Source organism: Myxine glutinosa, chromosome 7, assembly GCF_964187855.1.
Source record: "Myxine glutinosa chromosome 7, kmMyxGlut1.1, whole genome shotgun sequence".
NCBI lineage: Eukaryota > Metazoa > Chordata > Myxini > Myxiniformes > Myxinidae > Myxine > Myxine glutinosa.
Window position 1 is genome coordinate 48,758,047 of NC_136267.1, and position 20,530 is coordinate 48,778,576.

General features: G+C 43.8%; 1 protein-coding gene across 1 annotated transcript in view; it reads left to right on the plus strand.

Moving 5' to 3' along the window:
- LOC144892807 (uncharacterized) overlaps positions 1-19,828 on the plus strand; it is a 33,773-nt gene extending 13,945 nt beyond the window's left edge. Inside the window, exons 3-5 of the mRNA XM_078781133.1 lie at positions 15,801-15,884; positions 17,198-17,288; positions 19,258-19,828. Coding sequence (XP_078637259.1) covers positions 15,801-15,884; positions 17,198-17,288; positions 19,258-19,358 — 276 coding nt within the window. The 3' untranslated portion in view covers positions 19,359-19,828. The remainder of the gene's footprint in view (positions 1-15,800; positions 15,885-17,197; positions 17,289-19,257) is intronic.
- Positions 19,829-20,530: the final 702 nt, after the last annotated feature.

Below are 20,530 nucleotides of genomic sequence, written 5' to 3' on the forward strand. Positions count from 1 at the left end.
AAGTCATCTTGAAAAGTAAGTTCACCCCCCAAAATAATATTCCATATTAAATGCCAAGTCTGTATATTGTTGCGGTTGTGCCATAAAGGCAAACCCCCTATAGTCAATTGCACGACAACATGCAGCCTGCATTAGTCAGTTATGTCTTATTGAATGTAAAGATTAGCCCTTTCCCATTGTGTAGTAATAAAGCCCAAATATGCGTTGAGTTAGGCAGGATGTCAAGCCTTCGTGGCTGGGAGAAGCCATTTCTCATGTGTTGAGGAAGGCTTGGCCAGAAGCACAGGCCCACGTGACCAGTGAGGAGGCGGGAACACCTAGCCAGGGTGCGACAAGCCTCAGCCAATGGGAGGCTCTGGAACATTTTGAAGGGCATGGGCGGGTCTGGTAAAAGCCCACGCGGAGCGCATTATCACTCTCTTTGCCTGGGATTTCGCTGCGCACAGGACGACACCCCGTTTGGACTCTGCCTCGCCGACGATAGTGCTCTTTGTCTTGCATTTCACCTCGCCACGTTGACGACCTCCTGCTCTGTACTCTCTTGCTTGTTGCGTCGACGCCCGACACCCAGCGCCTCTTTGCCGATCTTTTGCGCCATCCATCTGACCTGCAAGCATTGGCATTTCTACACGACTCACCTGCGCTGGAGTTCATCTACCTGTGCTAAGTTCATCCCTGCCGACTTCGAGGCGGTGGTTCGTCCTTCGGAACTGACCTCATCGAACTGCGAGCCACGCACACCAGACCACGTGGTCACCAGCGAGGCAATTCCAGCACGTACATCGGTACGCCCTTAACCAGTGTCTTTTCCCCTGAGTGAGTGTGTCAGAGTGTGAAGGCGCCAAGTCGGGGTTATTAGTAAGTAAGAATTGGTAAGCTGTATCTTCGTCTCTGTGCCTTCTAAATAAAAGGCTGTACATTTTGTTGTTACTTTCCAACCTGTTCGGTACATCTTTTCACCAATTGGCCTAGCATCATCCGGAACCGAATTTGGCTAGACTCAGGTTTATAAAACTCGTGGGGTAACGCCGCTTTCCACACCGTGCAAATCTGCTCGGCACCCATAAGGTGTGGGAAAGTGAGGGTTCGATCACGCGGTTCTTTGGCACACGCGTGCACCTTGAAGGTGTTCGTGATTCTCCGGTATTAACCGAGGGGAATCACGCAACAAAATTGTTGTCAAGGGGGATTTGAACCCGGCCCCTCGTACCTCGGCTCCCGCCCCCCCCCCCCCTCCCCCGCAACAATATATATATATATATATATATATATATATATATATACATATACATATATATATCCTGTCACATGAAAAAGTAAGTACACCCCATGTAAAGTTTTGACTTTTTCAACATATTTCAACATACAGCTATTTTTTTTTTTTTTTTTTTTTTTTTTTTTGTATACAAGATCGAGGCTCGTGAAAGAGCGAACATTAATCACACGGAAAGACAAACAGACACATAAAACAAATAACAAACAAATAACAAACAAATAAAACAAATAATTTGATCTTCATTTCAACAATATTGATAGATAAAGGTGATATAATATAACAAATATCATGAAACATTTACATTTTGTAGTCCATTGTATAATTTAAATAAACATAAATGCAAATTTCGCATGTGGAAAAAGTAAGCACACCCCTACATTTATCACTACTTCAAATACCTAAAATTAAAATCAGGTGCACCAGCTCAGGTGCAAATGATGAGAACATCGTTAGAGAGGATCTTGGAGGAACCTGTCCTATTTAAACCTCAGACATTTAGTTTGGTTTGCTCTTTGTTGTTGAAGTGTGTGGCGTCACCATGCCTAGATCAAAAGAGCTCTCTGAGGCCTTCAGAAAGAAGGTTATAGATGCCCACGAGTCTGGGAAGGGATTTTAAAAGATCTCCAAACAATTTGAAATCAATCATTCGACTGACTGGAAGATCATCTCCAAGTGGAGAAGATTCCAAACAACTGCCAACTTGTTCAGGCCAGGCCGCCCCAGCAAGTTCAGCCCGAGAGCAGACCGCAAGATGCTGAAAGAAGTCTCTAAGAACCCCAGAATGTCATCACGGGACCTACAGGTAGCTCTTGCCACTGTTGATGTCAAAGTGCACGAGTCTACCATTAGAAAGAGGCTGCACAAATTTGATGTACATGGGAGGTGTGCCAGGAGGAAACCTATGCTGTCCAGAAAGAACATGAGGGCAAGACTAAAGTTTGCCAATTAACACCTAGGCAAAGACCAGCACTTCTGGAACAATGTGCTCTGGACAGATGAGTGAAAGGCAGAGCTATTTGGCCACAGTACCAGAAGACATGTTTGGTGAAAGCCAAAGACAGCATTTGACCACAAGAACCTGATACCAACTGTAAAGCATGGTGGTGGAAATATTATGGTTTGGGGCAGCTTTGCTGCATCAGGGCCTGGGCAGCTCACCATCATAGAATACACTATGAATTCTTCATTGTACCAGAGGGTGCTTGAGGATAATGTGAGGCCATCTGTCGGAAAGTTGAAGCTCAACCGAAGGTGGACCTTGCAACATGACAATGACCCTAAACATACCAGTAAATCCACCAAGGGATGGCTGAAAAGAAAGAAATGGAGGGTTCTGGAATGGCCAAGTCAAAGCCCGGATCTAAATCCCATCGAGTTGTTGTGGGGGGATTTGAAACGAGCTGTGCATGCAAGAAACCCCTCAAATATCGCAAAGCTGAAAGAATTCTGCATGGAGGAGTGGGCAAAAATTTCTCCCAGTCGATGTCAGAGACTGGTAGACAGCTATAAGAAACGCCTACTTGAGGTTGTTTCTGCCAAAGGGGACAATACCACCGATTGGAGCCAATGGTGTACTTACTTTTCCACATGCGAAATTTGCATTTATGTTTATTTAAATTATACAATGGACTACAAAATGTAAATGTTGCATGATATTTGTTATATTATATCACCTTTATCTATCAATATTTTTGAAATGAAAATGAAATAGCTGTATGTTGAAATATGTTGAAAAAGTCAAAACTTTACATGGGGTGTACTTACTTTTTCACGTGGCTGTGTGTATCTATATATATATATATATGTGTGTGTGTGTGTGTATATATATAATTTGAAAACACACCTGGTCACAAGTGTGCCTCACTGACAGGGTCTTCAGCATCATCCTGTTTCAGCCCTTCAACCTCGATACGGTCAGCTAAGGTGGGCCAGCAGGGGCACATACGCCTCCACATGCAGCAGCTACACCCGGATGCGTACATACCCAACCCCCAGCCAGTGAGAATACAGACTACAACAACAAAACCACCTCCACTCCCAGAAGCCACAGCCTCACACCCAATCAGTCACACACCAAAAAAAAACAAAAACCGACCATCTACCCTTACAACATGCAGCACTCAAACAAAAACACATTCATGCAAAACCACACCCAGTCTTGCAACACACACACACACACACACACACACACACACACACACACACACACACACACACACACACACACCATTCACACATCAACATTTCTCTTCCACGCTCAGTCACTAACCTTTAGGCTGAAATGAAGGGGACCAAGGCCCTTCTCCCCCGATTGCTCAGTTTGGCCGGGCGGCCAGCTCTGGGAAGAGTCCTGGTTGTTCCAAACTTCTTCCATTTAAGAATTATGGAGGCCACTGTGCTCTTGGAAAACTTCAATGCAGCAGAAATTTTTTGTAGGCTTCCTCAGATCTGTGTCGACACAATCCTGTCTCTGAGATCTGCAGTCAGTTCCTTCGAACTCATTGTTTGGTTTTTTTCTCTGATATGCATTGTCAGCTGTGATACCTTATATAGACAGGTGTGTGCCTTTCCAAATCATGTCCAATCAATTGAATTTACAACATGTGGACTCCAATCAAGGTGTAGAAACGTCTCAAAGATGATCAAGAGAAATGGGAGGCACATGAGCTCAATTTCAAGTGTCATAGCAAAGGGTCTGAATACTTATGTCAATGTGATATTTCAGTTTTTTCTTTTTAATAAATTTGCAAAACTTTCTAAAATCCTGTTTTCTCTTTGTCATTATGGGGTATTGTGTGTAGATTGATGAGGGAAAAAATGAATTTAAACGATTTCAGCATAAGGCTGCAACATAACAAAATGTGAAAAAAGTGAAGGGGTCTGAATACTTTCTGAATGCACTGTATTAATGACCTCGATCACCAAATTACGCTGAGGTTACTTTAACATTGCGAAGGTGGCTATGAGACCTTTACAAGTGGGACGTGCCTGAGTCATAAAAATTCCCAGATTTATGATTCAATTAAGTCTACAAACTCAGGTAAATCATATATCTGTGCACACATTAATTACACGGCGGAGCATACTTCTGCGAGCAGGGAATTAATTAATGAAAATTTTCATTGCAGGAATCTGTAATGTCATTGTTTTGCTGCAGAGTGTTTATATACACTGTAGACCAAACTACAACACGACCAGATACACGACCACACAAACATGGAGGGAGAGAAAGTGTGGAACCGCTTCCATTAAAGTGAGTTTATTTCACTAGAAACACCTGCTCCCTTCTGGAGGGAAGTGTGAGTGGTTTACTGAGCCCTGCTGCAGACTAGGAAGAGGGAGTAGTGGGGGGGGGGGGGGGTTGGGAAGTGGGGTAAATATATTTTGACGTGGCAGATAATAATCGCCCCTGTCTGCAGCAGGGGTCAGTAAACCACTTGTACTGTGGCACTTGTACAGGCAAAAGCCGTTAGTTAGTCATCTACACCCCCCCCCGCTCCCCCAAAAGGGAGGAGGGGGTATATTTGTGCCCATGACCTCACTCTGCGTACGACCAACATGTTTGCAAAATTTGGTGGATATCAGGCCAGCCATGTTTTTTGCTATGATTTTCAGATGTACACACACACACACATTTGCCTTATTTAATACTAGCAGGAGTACCTGGCATTGCCGGGTGAGGAGGGGGAGGCTGGAGAGGGAGGGCTGAGGAAGGGAGTGGGGTGAGTGGAAGGGAGTGGGGTGAGTGGAAGGGAGTGGGGTGAGTGGAAGGGAGTGGGAGGGAAAAGATATACCACATATCCATCTTTTTTGGGGGGGGGTGGGAGCTTTGACAGGCTCCTCCGTTTTGGGGGAGCAGGGAAGGGAAAGAGGAAAATTTTTACCCGTGCAAAGAGTGCTTTAACGTCAGTGTTGCTCAGGTAAAAAAGGAACTTGTAATACCCTCTGCCACCATCACCAGGTGGCGATACACGGTACACATTTACATCGAGATTTTACGCTCCTCTCCCGGTCCCCCACACTCCCGCATGAGGCCGCGGCTCCATAGCCTATGTTACCCCCCAGACAAAGTTGTATTTGTATTTGTACCCCAAGTAGAGTTTCTAAGTATTTATAGCTAGAGTACCCGGCGTTGCTCAAGCGAAAAAGAAACATTAACATCTTTGAAATGAGGGCAAATATAATGGAAAAGCAATTACATCCAAATCAGAATCCATCACAAATGTCAAATCATCATTTCACCTTTTTGTTGAATATATGATGGCGAAGGTGCCGTTCATCACGTTTCTGAGTTAAGTGTGATGCTGTTTAGGCCCATTAAAGTTTGAAGAAGATCCGTTCAGCCATCTCTGAGAAAAATGGCGACACACAGACAGACAGACAGACAGACCAATGTCTCTCTTATATATACACAAAGAATTAAGTTAAGCACCCCCCCCGTTTTTTTACAACCTCGCACATTACAAGTTTGTTGTCGTCAAAACAGTGTAATATACCCATGATATTGCTATATTTTCTGGAGAAGTGATATTATGGTCACATAAAAACATAACAATCATGCCGTTTTCAATATTTTATTCTGAATAATTTAAGGTGAAATTTTTTGGGAATTTTAGGCATATTTTCACCTCAATTTAAGTATGGAGCTATAGGTCCATCACGGACAGTGTGGATGACGTTTATGTTTTCTAACGTACAGTCATTGTTCTGAGAAGACCTCTAGCGATCTTTGCGTCAATAACGTGTGTAGGACCCACGTGATCGGATCACTGACTCAACCCTACGTCTCATAGACCCTGTAAGCCGTCGTATGCGTTGCTGTGGCAGGTTGTTCCATTCCCGATGTAATGCACGTTCCAATTCATCCAGATTGGCTATTGGAGGGACCATCTTCGCAATTTGTCGTCCCAACATGTCCCAAACGTGCTCGAGGGGGTTCAACCTGCCACAGCAACGCATACGACGGCTTACAGGGTCTATGAGACGTAGGGTTGAGTCAGTGATCCGATCACGTGGGTCCTACACACGTTATTGACGCAAAGATCGCTAGAGGTCTTCTCAGAACAATGACTGTACGTTAGAAAACATAAACGTCATCCACACTGTCCGTGATGGACCTATAGCTCCATACTTAAATTGAGGTGAAAATATGCCTAAAATTCCCAAAAAATTTCACCTTAAATTATTCAGAATAAAATATTGAAAACGGCATGATTGTTATGTTTTTATGTGACCATAATATCACTTCTCCAGAAAATATAGCAATATCATGGGTATATTACACTGTTTTGACGACAACAAACTTGTAATGTGCGAGGTTGTAAAAAAACGGGGGGGGGGGTGCTTAACTTAATTCTTTGTGTATAGTAGACAATACGATGGCAAAATGAGGAACTGAAATGTCTCCTGACGAGACAACGCAAAAGGTTTCTGAATGTAGAGGATCAGGATGGAGCGGCAGTTTGGATATTATCTCCCTCTTCTCAGTTTGCACCAAATCCAGACTGGCGTGTATTGCGAGTAGGTAAAGATCACAGGAGCTGAATTCTGCAGGGTACTGGACCTGAGGCACAACATGAGTCTACACCCGCGGCATGATACCCTGCGGGTAGTCGGGCAGGTCTGCATCTCCCGCGACATTAAACATTGTAGCTACAGCGATCTCGAACCAGGAACACAGGCCCGACACAGGACATAGAAACCTCAAACCTTCCCATGAACTATCCGCAGGACTTTCTGGTGGAGATGTACGACCAATATCTTTGTGCTGATTATTTTTACTTCTTTTCATCCTCATTTAAAGTGATTTCGCTGCTACAAATGTAAGGATTCTCACCTGAGCTTGTTGCACTCGCACCTTCCCACCTGGGCCTCAAGCAAGCAGTGCACCATCATGTCATCCCCCATTCCGACCTGTCATCTTTTCTACCCCCGTTAACCCTTCCAAACCCAACTCTCTTAATTGTAGTTTTCTGTTTCCTCCCCTCCTTTTTGTCCCGTTCATTCATCCCCTTATTGTGGTGTTCAACCGTCGCCCCACTCTCACTACGTTTCACTTTTACCATTGTCATCTCGCTCTTTCTTGAGCCTCGACCTTGTATTCAATGTAAATACTTTTGTAACAAACTATTTCCAGGTTTTATGAGGAATCTCTATCCACTGCAACTTCCTTCCTATTTGCTCCTTGTGTAGGGCATGCAACCATATTTACCCTCATCAGAGAGGGTATTGCCTCCGGGTCCGTTTGTTTGTTTGTCTGTCTGTCTGTCTGTCTGTCTGTCTGTCTGTCTGCACAGAACGTAAGTTTGTCTATTAATTAACTACTATTGAAATGTGATTATAATAGGTCTATTAATTACAATTGGAACATGAGTACGTCTACTAATTACGTACTATTGGAACGTGAGTACGTCCACTAATTACGTACTATTGGAACGTGAGTACGTCTACTAATTACGTACTATTGGAATGTGAGTTTGTCTACTAATTACGTACTATTAAACTGTGAGCACGTCTACTAATTACGTACAATTGGAACATGAGTACGTCTACCAATTACGTACTTTTAAACTGTGAGTACGTCTACTAATTACGTCCTATTGGAACGTGAGTACGTCTACTAATTACGTACTATTGGAATGTGAGTTTGTCTACTAATTACGTACTATTAAACTGTGAGCACGTCTACTAATTACGTACAATTGGAACATGAGTACGTCTACCAATTACGTACTTTTAAACTGTGAGTACGTCTACTAATTACGTCCTATTGGAATGTGAGTATGTCTATTAATTATGTGCTATTTAAGTGTGAGGAATGACTTGCTTCATTCACCAAGTCGAATTATATCCCATTTAACATGGTTGATTTCTTCTTTAAGGAGTGTAAGATTTCCTTTAGCTACAGGACTGGGTCTGTTATACGTTGGAAGGTCCAGTGTTCAAATGCAGCCAACTCAAATGCAAACATATGAAGCGTCCTCTTCTCTCTTTTTTCTTTCTTTCTCTCTCTCTCTCTCTCTCTCTCTCTCTCTCTTTCTCTTTCTCTTTCTCTTTCTCTTTCTCTCTCTCTCTCTAGCGCCCCCTGCTGGTCGTTTGTATGCTGGTTGTACTGTCATGGCGTCTGCTTGTGGAGGCCTGTGAGTGCTCTGTGTTGTTGCTCCATCCCCCCCCCCTCCCCCCTCCCGTTTTCCCCCCTCTGTGTCCTTGTACCTGTTCGTGGAGTCTTCCTGGTGATTCCCATATACGTTGAGACGGGAGAGAGAGCCGGAGAGCACAGGGTGATCGCTGGTAAGGGTTCGCCGTTTTTGGGCGTCGCCCGATCGGTGTTTGCTCCTTCATCTTAAACCTCTATTTCCTTTTTTTCCTTTCGTTTATCTTTCCTTCAGTTTGTTTTGTTGCCTCCCTTTTCCGAAGTTAGGGAAATCGGAGAGGTCTGATTGCTTCCCATTCCCGGAGTTCGGGTAGGGAAGATTGTATTATATATTCACCCTCCCCGAGTTGGGGAGGGGTTGTAAGTGCAGCTGTTCCAGCATGGCAGCTGCACTATCTCGATTTACGGCCTTTCAGAGCCTGACCCGTAAGCACGGGTTCTTTTGTGTACCTCCGGAACGTGAGGTTAGTGTCGAGGACGTTGTCCTCGCAACCGGTCGTGTTGTCGGGATCGACAAGGTTGTTGCCGCTTCACGGATGAACAAGCGGATCGTTATTTTTTTGTCCGACGTGGATTGTGTCCCACAAATTGTCGAACAGGGTTTGACAATCGATCCAGATTTATTTGTAATGATTTCCCCACTAGATAGCCCAGCGATAAAAGTCGTGATATCAAATTGCCCCCCATTTGTATCCGACGATGTACTAATTAAAGAGTTGTCCCGATACGGTACCATCGTGTCTCGTATCTCCATGATTCCCTTTGGGTCACGAAACAACGATTTAAGGCACGTGGTTTCATTCCGGCGGCAAGTGTTTATGATTTTAAAAAATTCCCAGAAGGATTTAAACCTTATAATAAAATTAAAACATCAACAGAACGAATATACAGTGTACGTGTCCACCAACGTTCTAAAATGTTTTGGCTGCGGACAATTTGGGCATGTTAAGCATGACTGCCCCCGAAAAGAGAATTCTCCACAAGTGCAACCTCCCCTCCGAACCGGGAATAAGCAACCCCCCCACCTTCCCACCACCGGTCCAAACCCTTCCACCACTGACCCAAGCCTTCCCACCACCGAACCAAGCCCTCCCGCCGCCGAACCAAGCCCTCCCACCACCGACCCAAGCCTTCCCACCACCGAACCAAACCTTCCCACCACCGAACCAAGCCCTCCCGCCGCCGAACCAAGCCCTCCCACCACCGACCCGAACCTTCCCACCATCGACCCAAGCCTTACCACCACTGATCCCAATCTGTCCACCACCGACCCAAGCCCTCTTACCACCAATCCAAACCCCCCCGCCGTACCCCCTTCCCCTCCCCTTGAAACAGGGGCCCCTCCCTCTACTGAAGGATCTAATTGCAGCCATCTCCTGTTAACTATAGATCTCACCCCCCAGGCGACATCGTCCAATCACAGCTTGTTGCCTGCTATAACTGATCCTACCTCTCCCGCCGTGGTAGCCGATGGGAATCCCCTCCCGATGATCACGTCCTCCCTCCCCCCCCCCCCCCCCCTCCCCCCAAACCCTTGCAATCTCTTCCCACTAACCAGGACGAGTTTCAATTAGTCTGCCCAAAAGGAAAAAGACATCTGCAAACAACAGATGAAAACGGTCATCTCTTTAAAAAACCTACAACTGAAAACCGACAGCCCCCCCTCTCTGGCCTAGATTTGTCCCTCGTCACAGAAAATCGTTTCTCGGTATTGGAGGACATAGATGTGGATGAATCCTCGCCCTTGTCTACTGACCTAGAAACTGATATGGTTGAACCGCAAAAATTAGTACCCCCCCCCCCCCTGCTCCCCTGAAGATGCCCTCCCCGTCCCCCCCCCTCTATGGACTATGCCCCATCCGATAACGTGGAGGGATGTGATGACGGTGAGGAGATAAATGATGAAAACCAGTGTGACACACCATCTGAGCCATCTGATATAGATGACTCTGTTAGTGAATGTGGTAGCCTCAAGGAAGAAGAAATCCCTCCAATCCCTCCCTCCGAGATAAAAAGGTTTCTTAAGGACACATTCCGAAAAAGGAATGTTGTAATAGAAACCTTTTTTCCGGAGCTACCTGATTTTATACATTCCGCTAGACTGATGGTAAAACGGCCCCACGTTTTTAATTTCAATTCCTCCCAACGTCACCGTTTAAAGAAGTGGTCGCAAAAAGCTAAGAATGAACTGCTATCAAAAAATTGAGTGGTGGTCACTCCTCCTTATAGCTGTAATGAGTTTTTCCATTTGTAGCTTGAATATTAACGGAGGATGTAGCTCTGTCCGCAAAGTTCAAGTAAGGGATTTTTTATTACAGAAGAAAGTTGACATTGCCCTCTTACAAGAGACCCATGCCAACGACTACTGTGTCGCAGAGTGGTGTAGGCTCTTCCCCGGCCTGTCCTTCCTTAGTAACGGTGACTCCCGCAAAGGCGGTGTCGCAATAATTCTTAGCCCCTCCTTTTCGCCTTCATCGCTTAAATTCGACGAAATACACAAGGGATCCCTAGCATCCCTAGAATTCCACTACTGTGGAAAATCTATACTATTTTTAATATCTATGCCCCAAGTACGCCTGTAGCTCGGCGAGTTTTTTTTAATGACCTTGGGACACACCTAACGTCCCTCGACAGCCAAAACGCCCTAAAAAACCGAGACAATCATGTTTGTATTGGTGGAGATTTTAACTGCACCCTTCAACCCCAACTAGACAGGAACAGTGCAGAGCCCCATCCTGCCTCCACAATCCCTCTCACCAAATTTTTAAAACAAATGAATTTGACAGATATATGGCGGGTACAGCACCCATCAATCAGGCAATACACATGGTGTCGATGCATTCAGGGTAATATTGTACTTGCTCGCTTGGACAAGTTTTATATTAATCCTCCACTTGAACGCCTCGTTCTGTCATCCAAAATTTGCCCATCAGGATTCTCGGACCACAGCGCAACATTTCTCAAAATTTCTGCCCCCTGCCCGAAACACAAGAGTGCTTTTTGGAAATTTAATAACAACTTACTTGATGATAGTACCTTTAAGGACATTTTTCCAGAAATTTGGAATATTCTGGTTTCCTCCCAAGGGAATTTCTCAAACCTCAGACAATGGTGGGTTAATGCCAAAACGCACATCAGACTATTCTGCCAACAATATCGTGCGTATGGTGTTCAAGAGGAAAGAAAAACCACAACCTTACTTGAAGATGAAATCCTGGAATTACAGGAACAGCTTCAGGGAACCGCAAGTGTGAGCTACCAGGGAATGAGGCAACAAATCCATGGAAAAACGGCCTTACTGAATTCCATATCCAAAAGGCGAGCACAAAATGCTTTATTGCGCCTGAAGATGAGGTACATACATGACCTTGATGCTCCAACCAAATTCTTCTTCAGCCTTAAAAGGGGGGCCTCTTCGTCAATGATTACACGCTTGCTCCATGATGGGGAACTCCTTTATGAAGATGGCAGAATCAGGGAATGTGCCCGGAAACATTTTAAACAACGGTTTATGCGGCATGACATTAACCAGGATGCAATATCGGAACTTGTTTCTAACCTTCCAACATTGGCGGAGGATCAGAAGCAGCAGTTGGAGGATCCTCTTAGGTTACCTGAGCTCACCGCTGCCTTGAAGGCCTTAGAACCTGATAAAGCCCCTGGACTGGATGGGCTGACAAGTGAATTTTTCCAGTTTTTTTGGGACACCATTGGACCTCACCTACTGTGGGTATTGAATGAATGTTTAGAGGATGGACAACTGCCGTGGAGTTGCCGGAGAGCAGTCACCACCTTAATTCCTAAGAAAGCGGACACTCAACTTATAGAGAACTGGCGTCCTATTTCTGTTTTATGTACGGATTATAAAATTTTAGCCAAAGCCTTGTCTAATCGAATGAAACCTTTTATGAATGTACTAATAGGAGAACATCAATCCTTTTGTATTCCTGGACGTACTATTTTTAATAATATCTTTCTTATCCGTGATACCATTCGGTTTTGTAACAATTTTAATATGAATGTTGGTCTGTTTTTTATTGACCAAGGAAAAGCCTTTGACTGGATTGACCACATGTACCTTTTTAGAGTTTTAGAGAATTTTGGGTTTGGACCTATTTTTATCTCGTACGTTAAACTTTTGTATTGTAATATATCCAGTGTTCTTAAAATTAATCAAGTATTGTGTAGCCCCATTGCTGTACAACGGGGAGTACGGCAAGGTTGCCCGCTATCTGGACTTTTATACTCTCTTGCCATCGAACCTCTTCTGCTCCAATTACGTACGCACATTTCTGGCTTCACTGGATCAATTCTTACCACACCGCTAAAAGTCTCTGCCTATGCAGATGATGTCTGTATTTATATAAAAAATAGTGCTGACGTCACTGCGGTGGCTCAAGCACTAAAAACATAGTCAGGCTTGTTCAGGCCAGGTAAACTGGAAGAAGAGTGAAGCCCTTTGGATAGGACCTGGAGATTGCCCGCCAATTGTCCTACCAGGAGGAGTGAACTGGCAGAAAAGTGGCATTAAATACCTCGGTATTTTCCTCGGAGACAACACCTTTGAGCAACAGAACTGGGTGGGATTACCAGACAAGGTAATGGCAAAACTGGCCCGCTGGAAAGGACTTCTTTTTCAACTTTCGTACCGCGGAAGAACTCTCGTCATTAACAATCTTGTCGCCTCTATGCTATGGCATAAGATGATATGCCTACAACCGCCCGGGAGCCTTCTTATTACACTGCAAAAGAGCATTGTCGACTTTTTCTGGAGCGGGAAACACTGGCTCCAACCCCCCGTGGCATACTTACCACTCACTGAAGGTGGCCAAGGTCTTATTGATATCTGCAGCCGGATTATGGTCTTCCGGCTTCATATCGTGCGCCAACTTGTATATGGAGATGAAGCCCTACTCTGGAGGCCTCTGGCTAACTGCATATTACAGCTTACATGCAAGCTGGGTTACGACCGAGAACTTTTCTTGATGAACCCTCATCAAATCGATTCATCCTTGCTGCCCACCTTTTACCAAGGGGTGATGAACGCCTGGCAAGCCCTGTCCTTTTCCCGTGAAATGGCAACATACAACATGGAAATGTTGATGAATGAGCCCCTATGCTACAACCCCTTCCTGGAAAACAGCTTGAATAATAGGGGACTCGTTCAACGCTTTGTTGATGCCAAGCTGCTGCGAGTGAAAGACCTCATGACAGAGTCTGGGAGCTACCGGCTGAGTGCTGCCGCTGTGGCACAAAAAACCGGAATAAAATCTGTCAGGATCATCTCTCGGTTCCTTCAAGGGATATCCACAACGTATCGTAATACCTGCGAGGAACTTGGCCCTTCCCCCGAGGAAACAGCGGGTGACTTCCCCAAACTCCTAGTCTTCAGCCCGCCACTTAATCTGTCCCCTGGCCTGAACAGCCCTGATGATACTGCATTATCCCTTCCCGCCTTTCCAAAGAAAACTTTGTACAACGCGTACGTTAAAAATTTATACGCAAAAACATTTTCTGGGCACCCGAGGCTTCGATGGCGGGATGTTTTACCCCCAATACCCCCCAATTGCCCCAATTGGCGAAGTTTTTATCTCTTGCCTACTCCAAAGTATGTTGGAGATATTCAATGGAAACTTGTACACTGGATTTTACCTTATAATGTTTTACTGAACCGGTTTTCTACTGCTAACTCTAATCTATGCCCTTTCTGTGCATCCATTGAAACCCTACCGCATATATACCTTGAGTGTGAACGATTGCAACCTCTTTTTACATTCCTTCAGGAACGCTTTGTGAAGCTTGGTTCCCTCTTCAATCACAATGTTTTTATTTATGGTGTTTTAGGACCGTCTTCCCTTAGAAATGTGGTTTTAATGAATTTTTTAATTGGCCAGGCCAAGTTTGCAATTTATAAATCCAGAAAGAAAAAAATGGGAAACGCTTCTGACTCGTCATATGATGTACTGCTCACCTTTAAGGCTCTTGTAAATGCAAGACTAAAGCTAGAGTACCGGTTTTTTAAAATGAACAAGAATTTAACATGTTTTAAAGAAAAGTGGGTTTTTAATGATGTCATATGCACACTTGATGATGATGATTTGATAATAATTTTTCCTTGAGACCATTTTTATTGTGCTTTGTTTCTTTATGACTGAACATTACTGATTTTTTGTACTCTTGTAATAAAAGGAAGAAACAGTCAGTCTCTCTCTCTCTCTCTCTCTTTCTTTCTCTCTCTCTTTCTTCTCTCTCTCTCTCTCTCTCTCTCTCTCTCTCTCTCTCTCTCTCTCTCTCTCTCTCTCTCTCTGTCTCTGTCTCTGTCTCTGTCTCTCTGTCTCTCTGTCTCTCTGTCTCTCTGTCTCTCTGTCTCTCTGTCTCTCTCTCTCTCTCTCTCTCTCTATTCTGACCACTCCCTTAGTCAGTAATTCAAAGCTCCTGGGGAGTGAGAGCCAAAATGTCATACATCATGTTGAAGGGTCTTGGCATTCTTGCCACACTTGCCGGAGCAGGTTGATGAGGGAGGTCTCTCAATCTGGTTCTGGGTGACCTTGATGGTCATGGGACAAATGGCCATTAATGCTGATGAAGATTTTGGGGTCTTTATAACACATGAACTACATACAACACAGCAAGGTAGAGTTCTTGTTGAGAGAATGAGTTAATATTCATTAAGCAAAATGCCTCATTCCTATTTTCTCTCTTGCTGGCAGCTGACCTGCATGATAAAGTAAGCGTGAAGAGCTATTATTGGGAATGTCATGTAGATGGAAAGCCTTTCTCCTAAACTGGTACTAAAGGAATGAAACCTCTGACATTGCAGTGCCTATGATGGTTCAAAACGACCTTTCACCAATCCTGGCCGTCTGACCCAAATACTTATATAGAGGCAATGAAGGTACACGGATGTTAGTCCGCCACAAAAAAATAGCCACCTGGGGGACTGACGGTTACTTCCCCACGGTTTCTGAGATTTAAAAATAAATTACCTGAATTTGGGGGCAAAACGCTCCCTTTAACCTTATTTATAGGAGGTACATCCAGATAGGGAGCACAACCCCATGAGACCTTGCTGTCCTGAAGCATCGTACCAAATTTGGTCCATATCGGACAGGTATGTTGTGAGGGCCGAGATCAGTATTGAGTGTCATTTTCTCAAAGTTACACTTGCTCCAAAAATTTGTCCTGAAATCAAACGTCCGAGTAAGTATTGTGTGTCCACATGCAGATCGAATATACCATAGTGTCTCTGGATGGCATACAGTACTTTAATATAGCACCCCAGCGTGTAAAAGGGGTCACCCGGAGTACCTTGGCGACCTGCAGGTTGTTAACCACTCTGTTGTTGTTTTTGGGGTTTAATGTTAACTACAGGAAGCAGGATCTGGTGTCGTTCAAAAGAAACAGAATTCGTGCGAAGACACTCAAGGTGCAGTGGTAGCGAAGACTTTTGCGAAGGTGAGTCGACGCTTCGTTTGACAAGAGGAAAAATACCGCATTCAATGTTACTTGTCCACATATAACCCAAGCCATCCATTTCAAAGATTCTTAATGAGATGTAATGTTTCTCATCAGACTTCCACAAGATCTCATGAGAAATCATCGAAGATTTATTACCCTGCGCTCACGAAGCGAAAAGCAGGGTTAGGCATTCGGTTCCGTACGTGCGTACCTATCTGCATTTTAAAAAATCATTTTCTCGGTAACCGTTGGTCCGATTGACACTAAATTTTACCATAGAAGCACCTCCGTCTGTAGAATTTTAAAATTATAATTATGACGTGATAGGTCACGTGGTATGGACGCCATCTTGGAAAAACGTTACACCTCAATCTCCCAAACCGCTCAATGGAAAAAAATTGAGACCTGCCTCATTGTCAACTACTCCCCATGGGGAATAAGATATGTTAATGAAGATGTCATCGGTGCCTTCGTTATGACGTCATAATTCGACAAGTACAACACTTATCCCATCATTATAAAAAAAAAATCTCAACAACTGTTGGTCTGATGTACACGAAAATGTCACCATAGGAGTGCCTCCTCCTGTACAAAATGTATTAATAATCATGACGTCATAGGTAATGTGGTACAGGCGCCATCTTGGAAAAACCGAAAAATGTTACACCTCTATATCTCCAAAACCGCTCCATGGAAATTTTTTTAACGTGGCTCATTGTAAAGAACTCCGCATGGGGACTCGGTGTTGTTAACGATGACGTCATTGGTGTCCTAATTATGACGTCATAATTCGACAGGAACAGTGCTTAGTCTGATCAGTTTGAAATTTATTGAACGTGATCTATGCAACAATTGTATTAGCAAATATAAACTTATGATGTCATCGCTCATGTGGTCTGGCAGCCATATTGGATCAAAGAAAAAAATACGTTCAAAAACAGAAAAGTTGGCTCGCACCAAGTTGACTGTGCAGGGTAAGTATTCTATGAATACCATCTAGTTTTTTGTGAGGGATGGGGTAGAGACTTACTGTGATAACTATGCAGAGCAGGAGGCCTCTTCCTCGATCACTACAAAACATCATCCTGACATCCGTAAAAGACACCATTATATATTTCATCAGAAACTTTATTTTTGTTTGAAGGCCACAATCTCCATCTTTGACAAGAGTGTATCACTGATGATGGAAGTGTAGACCCCAAACTAATCTGTGAGCTCTCAGCATGAATATCACATGGAAATATTGCAAAGTATGCTTGCTTGGCGTAGAAAGTGCATCCCGGCCATCATGTGTCGTCTTCATGTCCCAGGTTCCTTCAGCAATGATTGGGCCTATGTACACTTTTGTGATGGTGGGGCCTGGAGCTTATAAGAGAGTACCTGTGCCGTCCTCAGAACCAGGTGTGGTTATATAATTTACCTTTCTTCAGGTTAAACAAAGTCTATCATGCACCTTTGTGTACACCATGCAGAACCATTAAGAAGATGGAATTGCCTCTCAGTTTGGTGGTGTTGAAAGTTGAGATTTCCCATTATTTTGTAGTTTTCTTTTCTCACAAGTTGTCGCTCTCATGTTCACAACACGTCAGTAATTTCTATCAAACTATCTGATGTTCCGGTAGTGATCAATTACCAGGACTCGGTGGTAGTGAGGAGTCTTACAAATTTTCAGCCCACTTGAAATCCCAAGCCCATCTTTAACGGAGTTCAAATGAAAGATGAGGTGGCAAAGTCGACAGTGGCTTCAACAACAGCGTAGAGGTGAGGAAGTCCATAAGAGGTACAGGGTGAGATGGAAGACTTCTTACCCAATTGTCTTACATCCCTTACTTCTTACCTTCCAATCTTACCCAATTGTCTTACATCCCTTACTTCTTACCTTCCAATCTTACCCAATTGTCTTACATCCCTTACTTCTTACCTTCCAATCTTACCCAATTGTCTTACATCCCTTACTTCATACATCCCAATCTTACCCAATTGTCTTACATCCCTGACTTCTTACCTTCCAATCTTACCCAATTGTCTTACATCCCTTACTTCTTACCTTCCAATCTTACCCAATTGTCTTACATCCCTTACTTCTTACCTTCCAATCTTACCCAATTGTCTTACATCCCTTACTTCTTACCTTCCAATCTTACCCAATTGTCTTACATCCCTTACTTCATACATCCCAATCTTACCCAATTGTCTTACATCCCTTACTTCATACATCCCAATCTTACCCAATTGTCTTACATCCCTGACTTCTTACCTTCCAATCTTACCCAATTGTCTTACATCCCTTACTTCTTACCTTCCAATCTTACCCAATTGTCTTACATCCCTTACTTCTTACCTTCCAATCTTACCCAATTGTCTGACATCCCTTACTTCTTACATCCCAATCTTACCCAATTGTCTTACATCCCTTACTTCTTACATCCCTTACTTCTTACATCCCAATCTTACCCAATTGTCTTACATCCCTTACTTCTTACATCCCAAATCTTACCCAATTGTCTTACATCCCTTACTTCTTACATCCCAATCTTACCCAATTGTCTTACATCCCTTACTTCTTACATCCCAATCTTACCCAATTGGCATCCCCAGCACCCTTGAAGTGTCATGGGTCCACATGGTTTGTAGAGTAAGAAGAAAGCTCCTTACTCTACAAAGCTACAAAGCCTTACTCTACGAGACGAGGTTGTATCCGGAAGCAACCAGAAATCTCCCAAACTCTGGCAACCTCTCCACACAACTTAAAGTCTAACTACAATATCATAACAGCTAGTAGGATGGCCTAGAGGTACGCACACTCACCTTGAGCTGCCGAGCCTGGATTTGAGTCTCGGCCCAACTGCAAACTGTCATCCTGGTGTATCGCAGGTAGAGCGAGGCATCAATGTGTGTGCCTCCCTCACATCAACGTTAAATTGGGTGTCCCGTCCGCTAGCATTAGGTGGTTGACAGTAAAGATTCCATAGGTGAGAAGTCTAGGTGAGCTAAATTCCAAATTCCTGCCCTAACCTACAGAGGGCGGTGTATCAGCAGCGGGGCCACAACCTCAGCCAATGATGCTACTCACAGCCATATTCTGAAATTGAAAGAAGAAGAGTAAATGTTATAAATTGTCCCATTTTTACTTTGCTCACCTTTTAAAACAAACATGTCATCTCAAGACACATTACGCAGTCATAAAAAGTACAATAAATAATTTGTTCCATATCAACGAGGACAATGAGCTGGAATGTGTGGCGGAAACTTTTCATATTCTTGTTCTTCCTCTCCTCTCCTTCTTCTTCTTCTTCTTCTGTACCGTTGTACGTGTATTAAGTGTACATATAACCAGTTGTGTTTCCATTTACCAATCCTGCCCTGACAGCACCACGAAGCTCTGCGACCTCTGCCACCCAGAAGTACAAAAACAGCGACATCCCGGAAACTGCAATTTCGAGTCGCGCTCTCGGGCACGTGCCATTTTGACCCGGAAGTGCAACCTTCATCGGTACCCCTGCATCACACCTGAGCTCTTATTGTTACAAAGCCCTTGGCAAAGTCATCCCAGTTGAATCGTCACACTCATGAAAGGAGAAACGTTCCGGAAGATTATTGGTTGTACTAAATAATATTGTTATTGTTATGGAGACAATTGGGTATGGAGTACTCACTTTGTCGTTGCTTTGTTTCCTCTTTTCCACCTCCCAATATTCCTCTTTCTCTCCCACTTTCTTCTACCCTTGTCGATCTGATCGATGCAGATTAGTTGTGGCTTTTGCATGGCATCCATTTTGTTTCCTCGTTCATCTCTAGGCCTCTGAATCATCAGACTGGAGGCCGCTGCTGCACCTGGATGGCATCGGATGTTGAGGGCAATCTGGGTTCCTGCTTTAGTTACTAAACAAACTGGTATTCTTATTGCTGTAACTGGTGTACTATGAATTAACTTGCACGTGAAAGAAAGAAACATCACAATTCAGTCGTTTTTTACTGCAGTTTACAAACACTTCTTGTTTTGTGCCACAAAACAAAACTACCATGACTCTCGGTGGAGAGGATACTTCCGCAAACTGAACAGGTGATGTTTAGTATCCACTGATGGGCCGGATCTGGATTCGGACCTGAAACAAAATCGAATCGGCTTGTTCTTGTCACCGAACCAACTCGTCCACAACTTTTTGAGATGTCTTGTTATATAATCGCTTCAGCCACATCATTCAATGGTGAAGAATCACTTTAAAATATTTAAATTCTCATATTCAGATCCGAATTCGGATCTTCACCAAAATCAAATCGATTAGTCCTTGTCACACACCCAACCTCTCCATCTCCACCAAGGTTCTTCTGAATCTGTCAATAACTTTGCGATATCCTGTTCACAAACAGACAGCAGGAGTGAAAACATAACCTCATCCACCATAGATGGTGTTTACATCTAAATGATTGGTTTAGTGTTCCCATCTGAATGATTGGTTCAGTGTTCCCATCTGAATGATTGGTTTAGTGTTCCCATCTGAATGATTGGTTTAGTGTTCCCATCTAAATGATTGGTTTAGTGTTTACATGTGAATGATTGGTTTAGTGATCCCATCTGAATGATTGGTTTAGTGATCCCATCTGAATGATTGGTTTAGTGTTCCCATCTGAATGATTGGTTT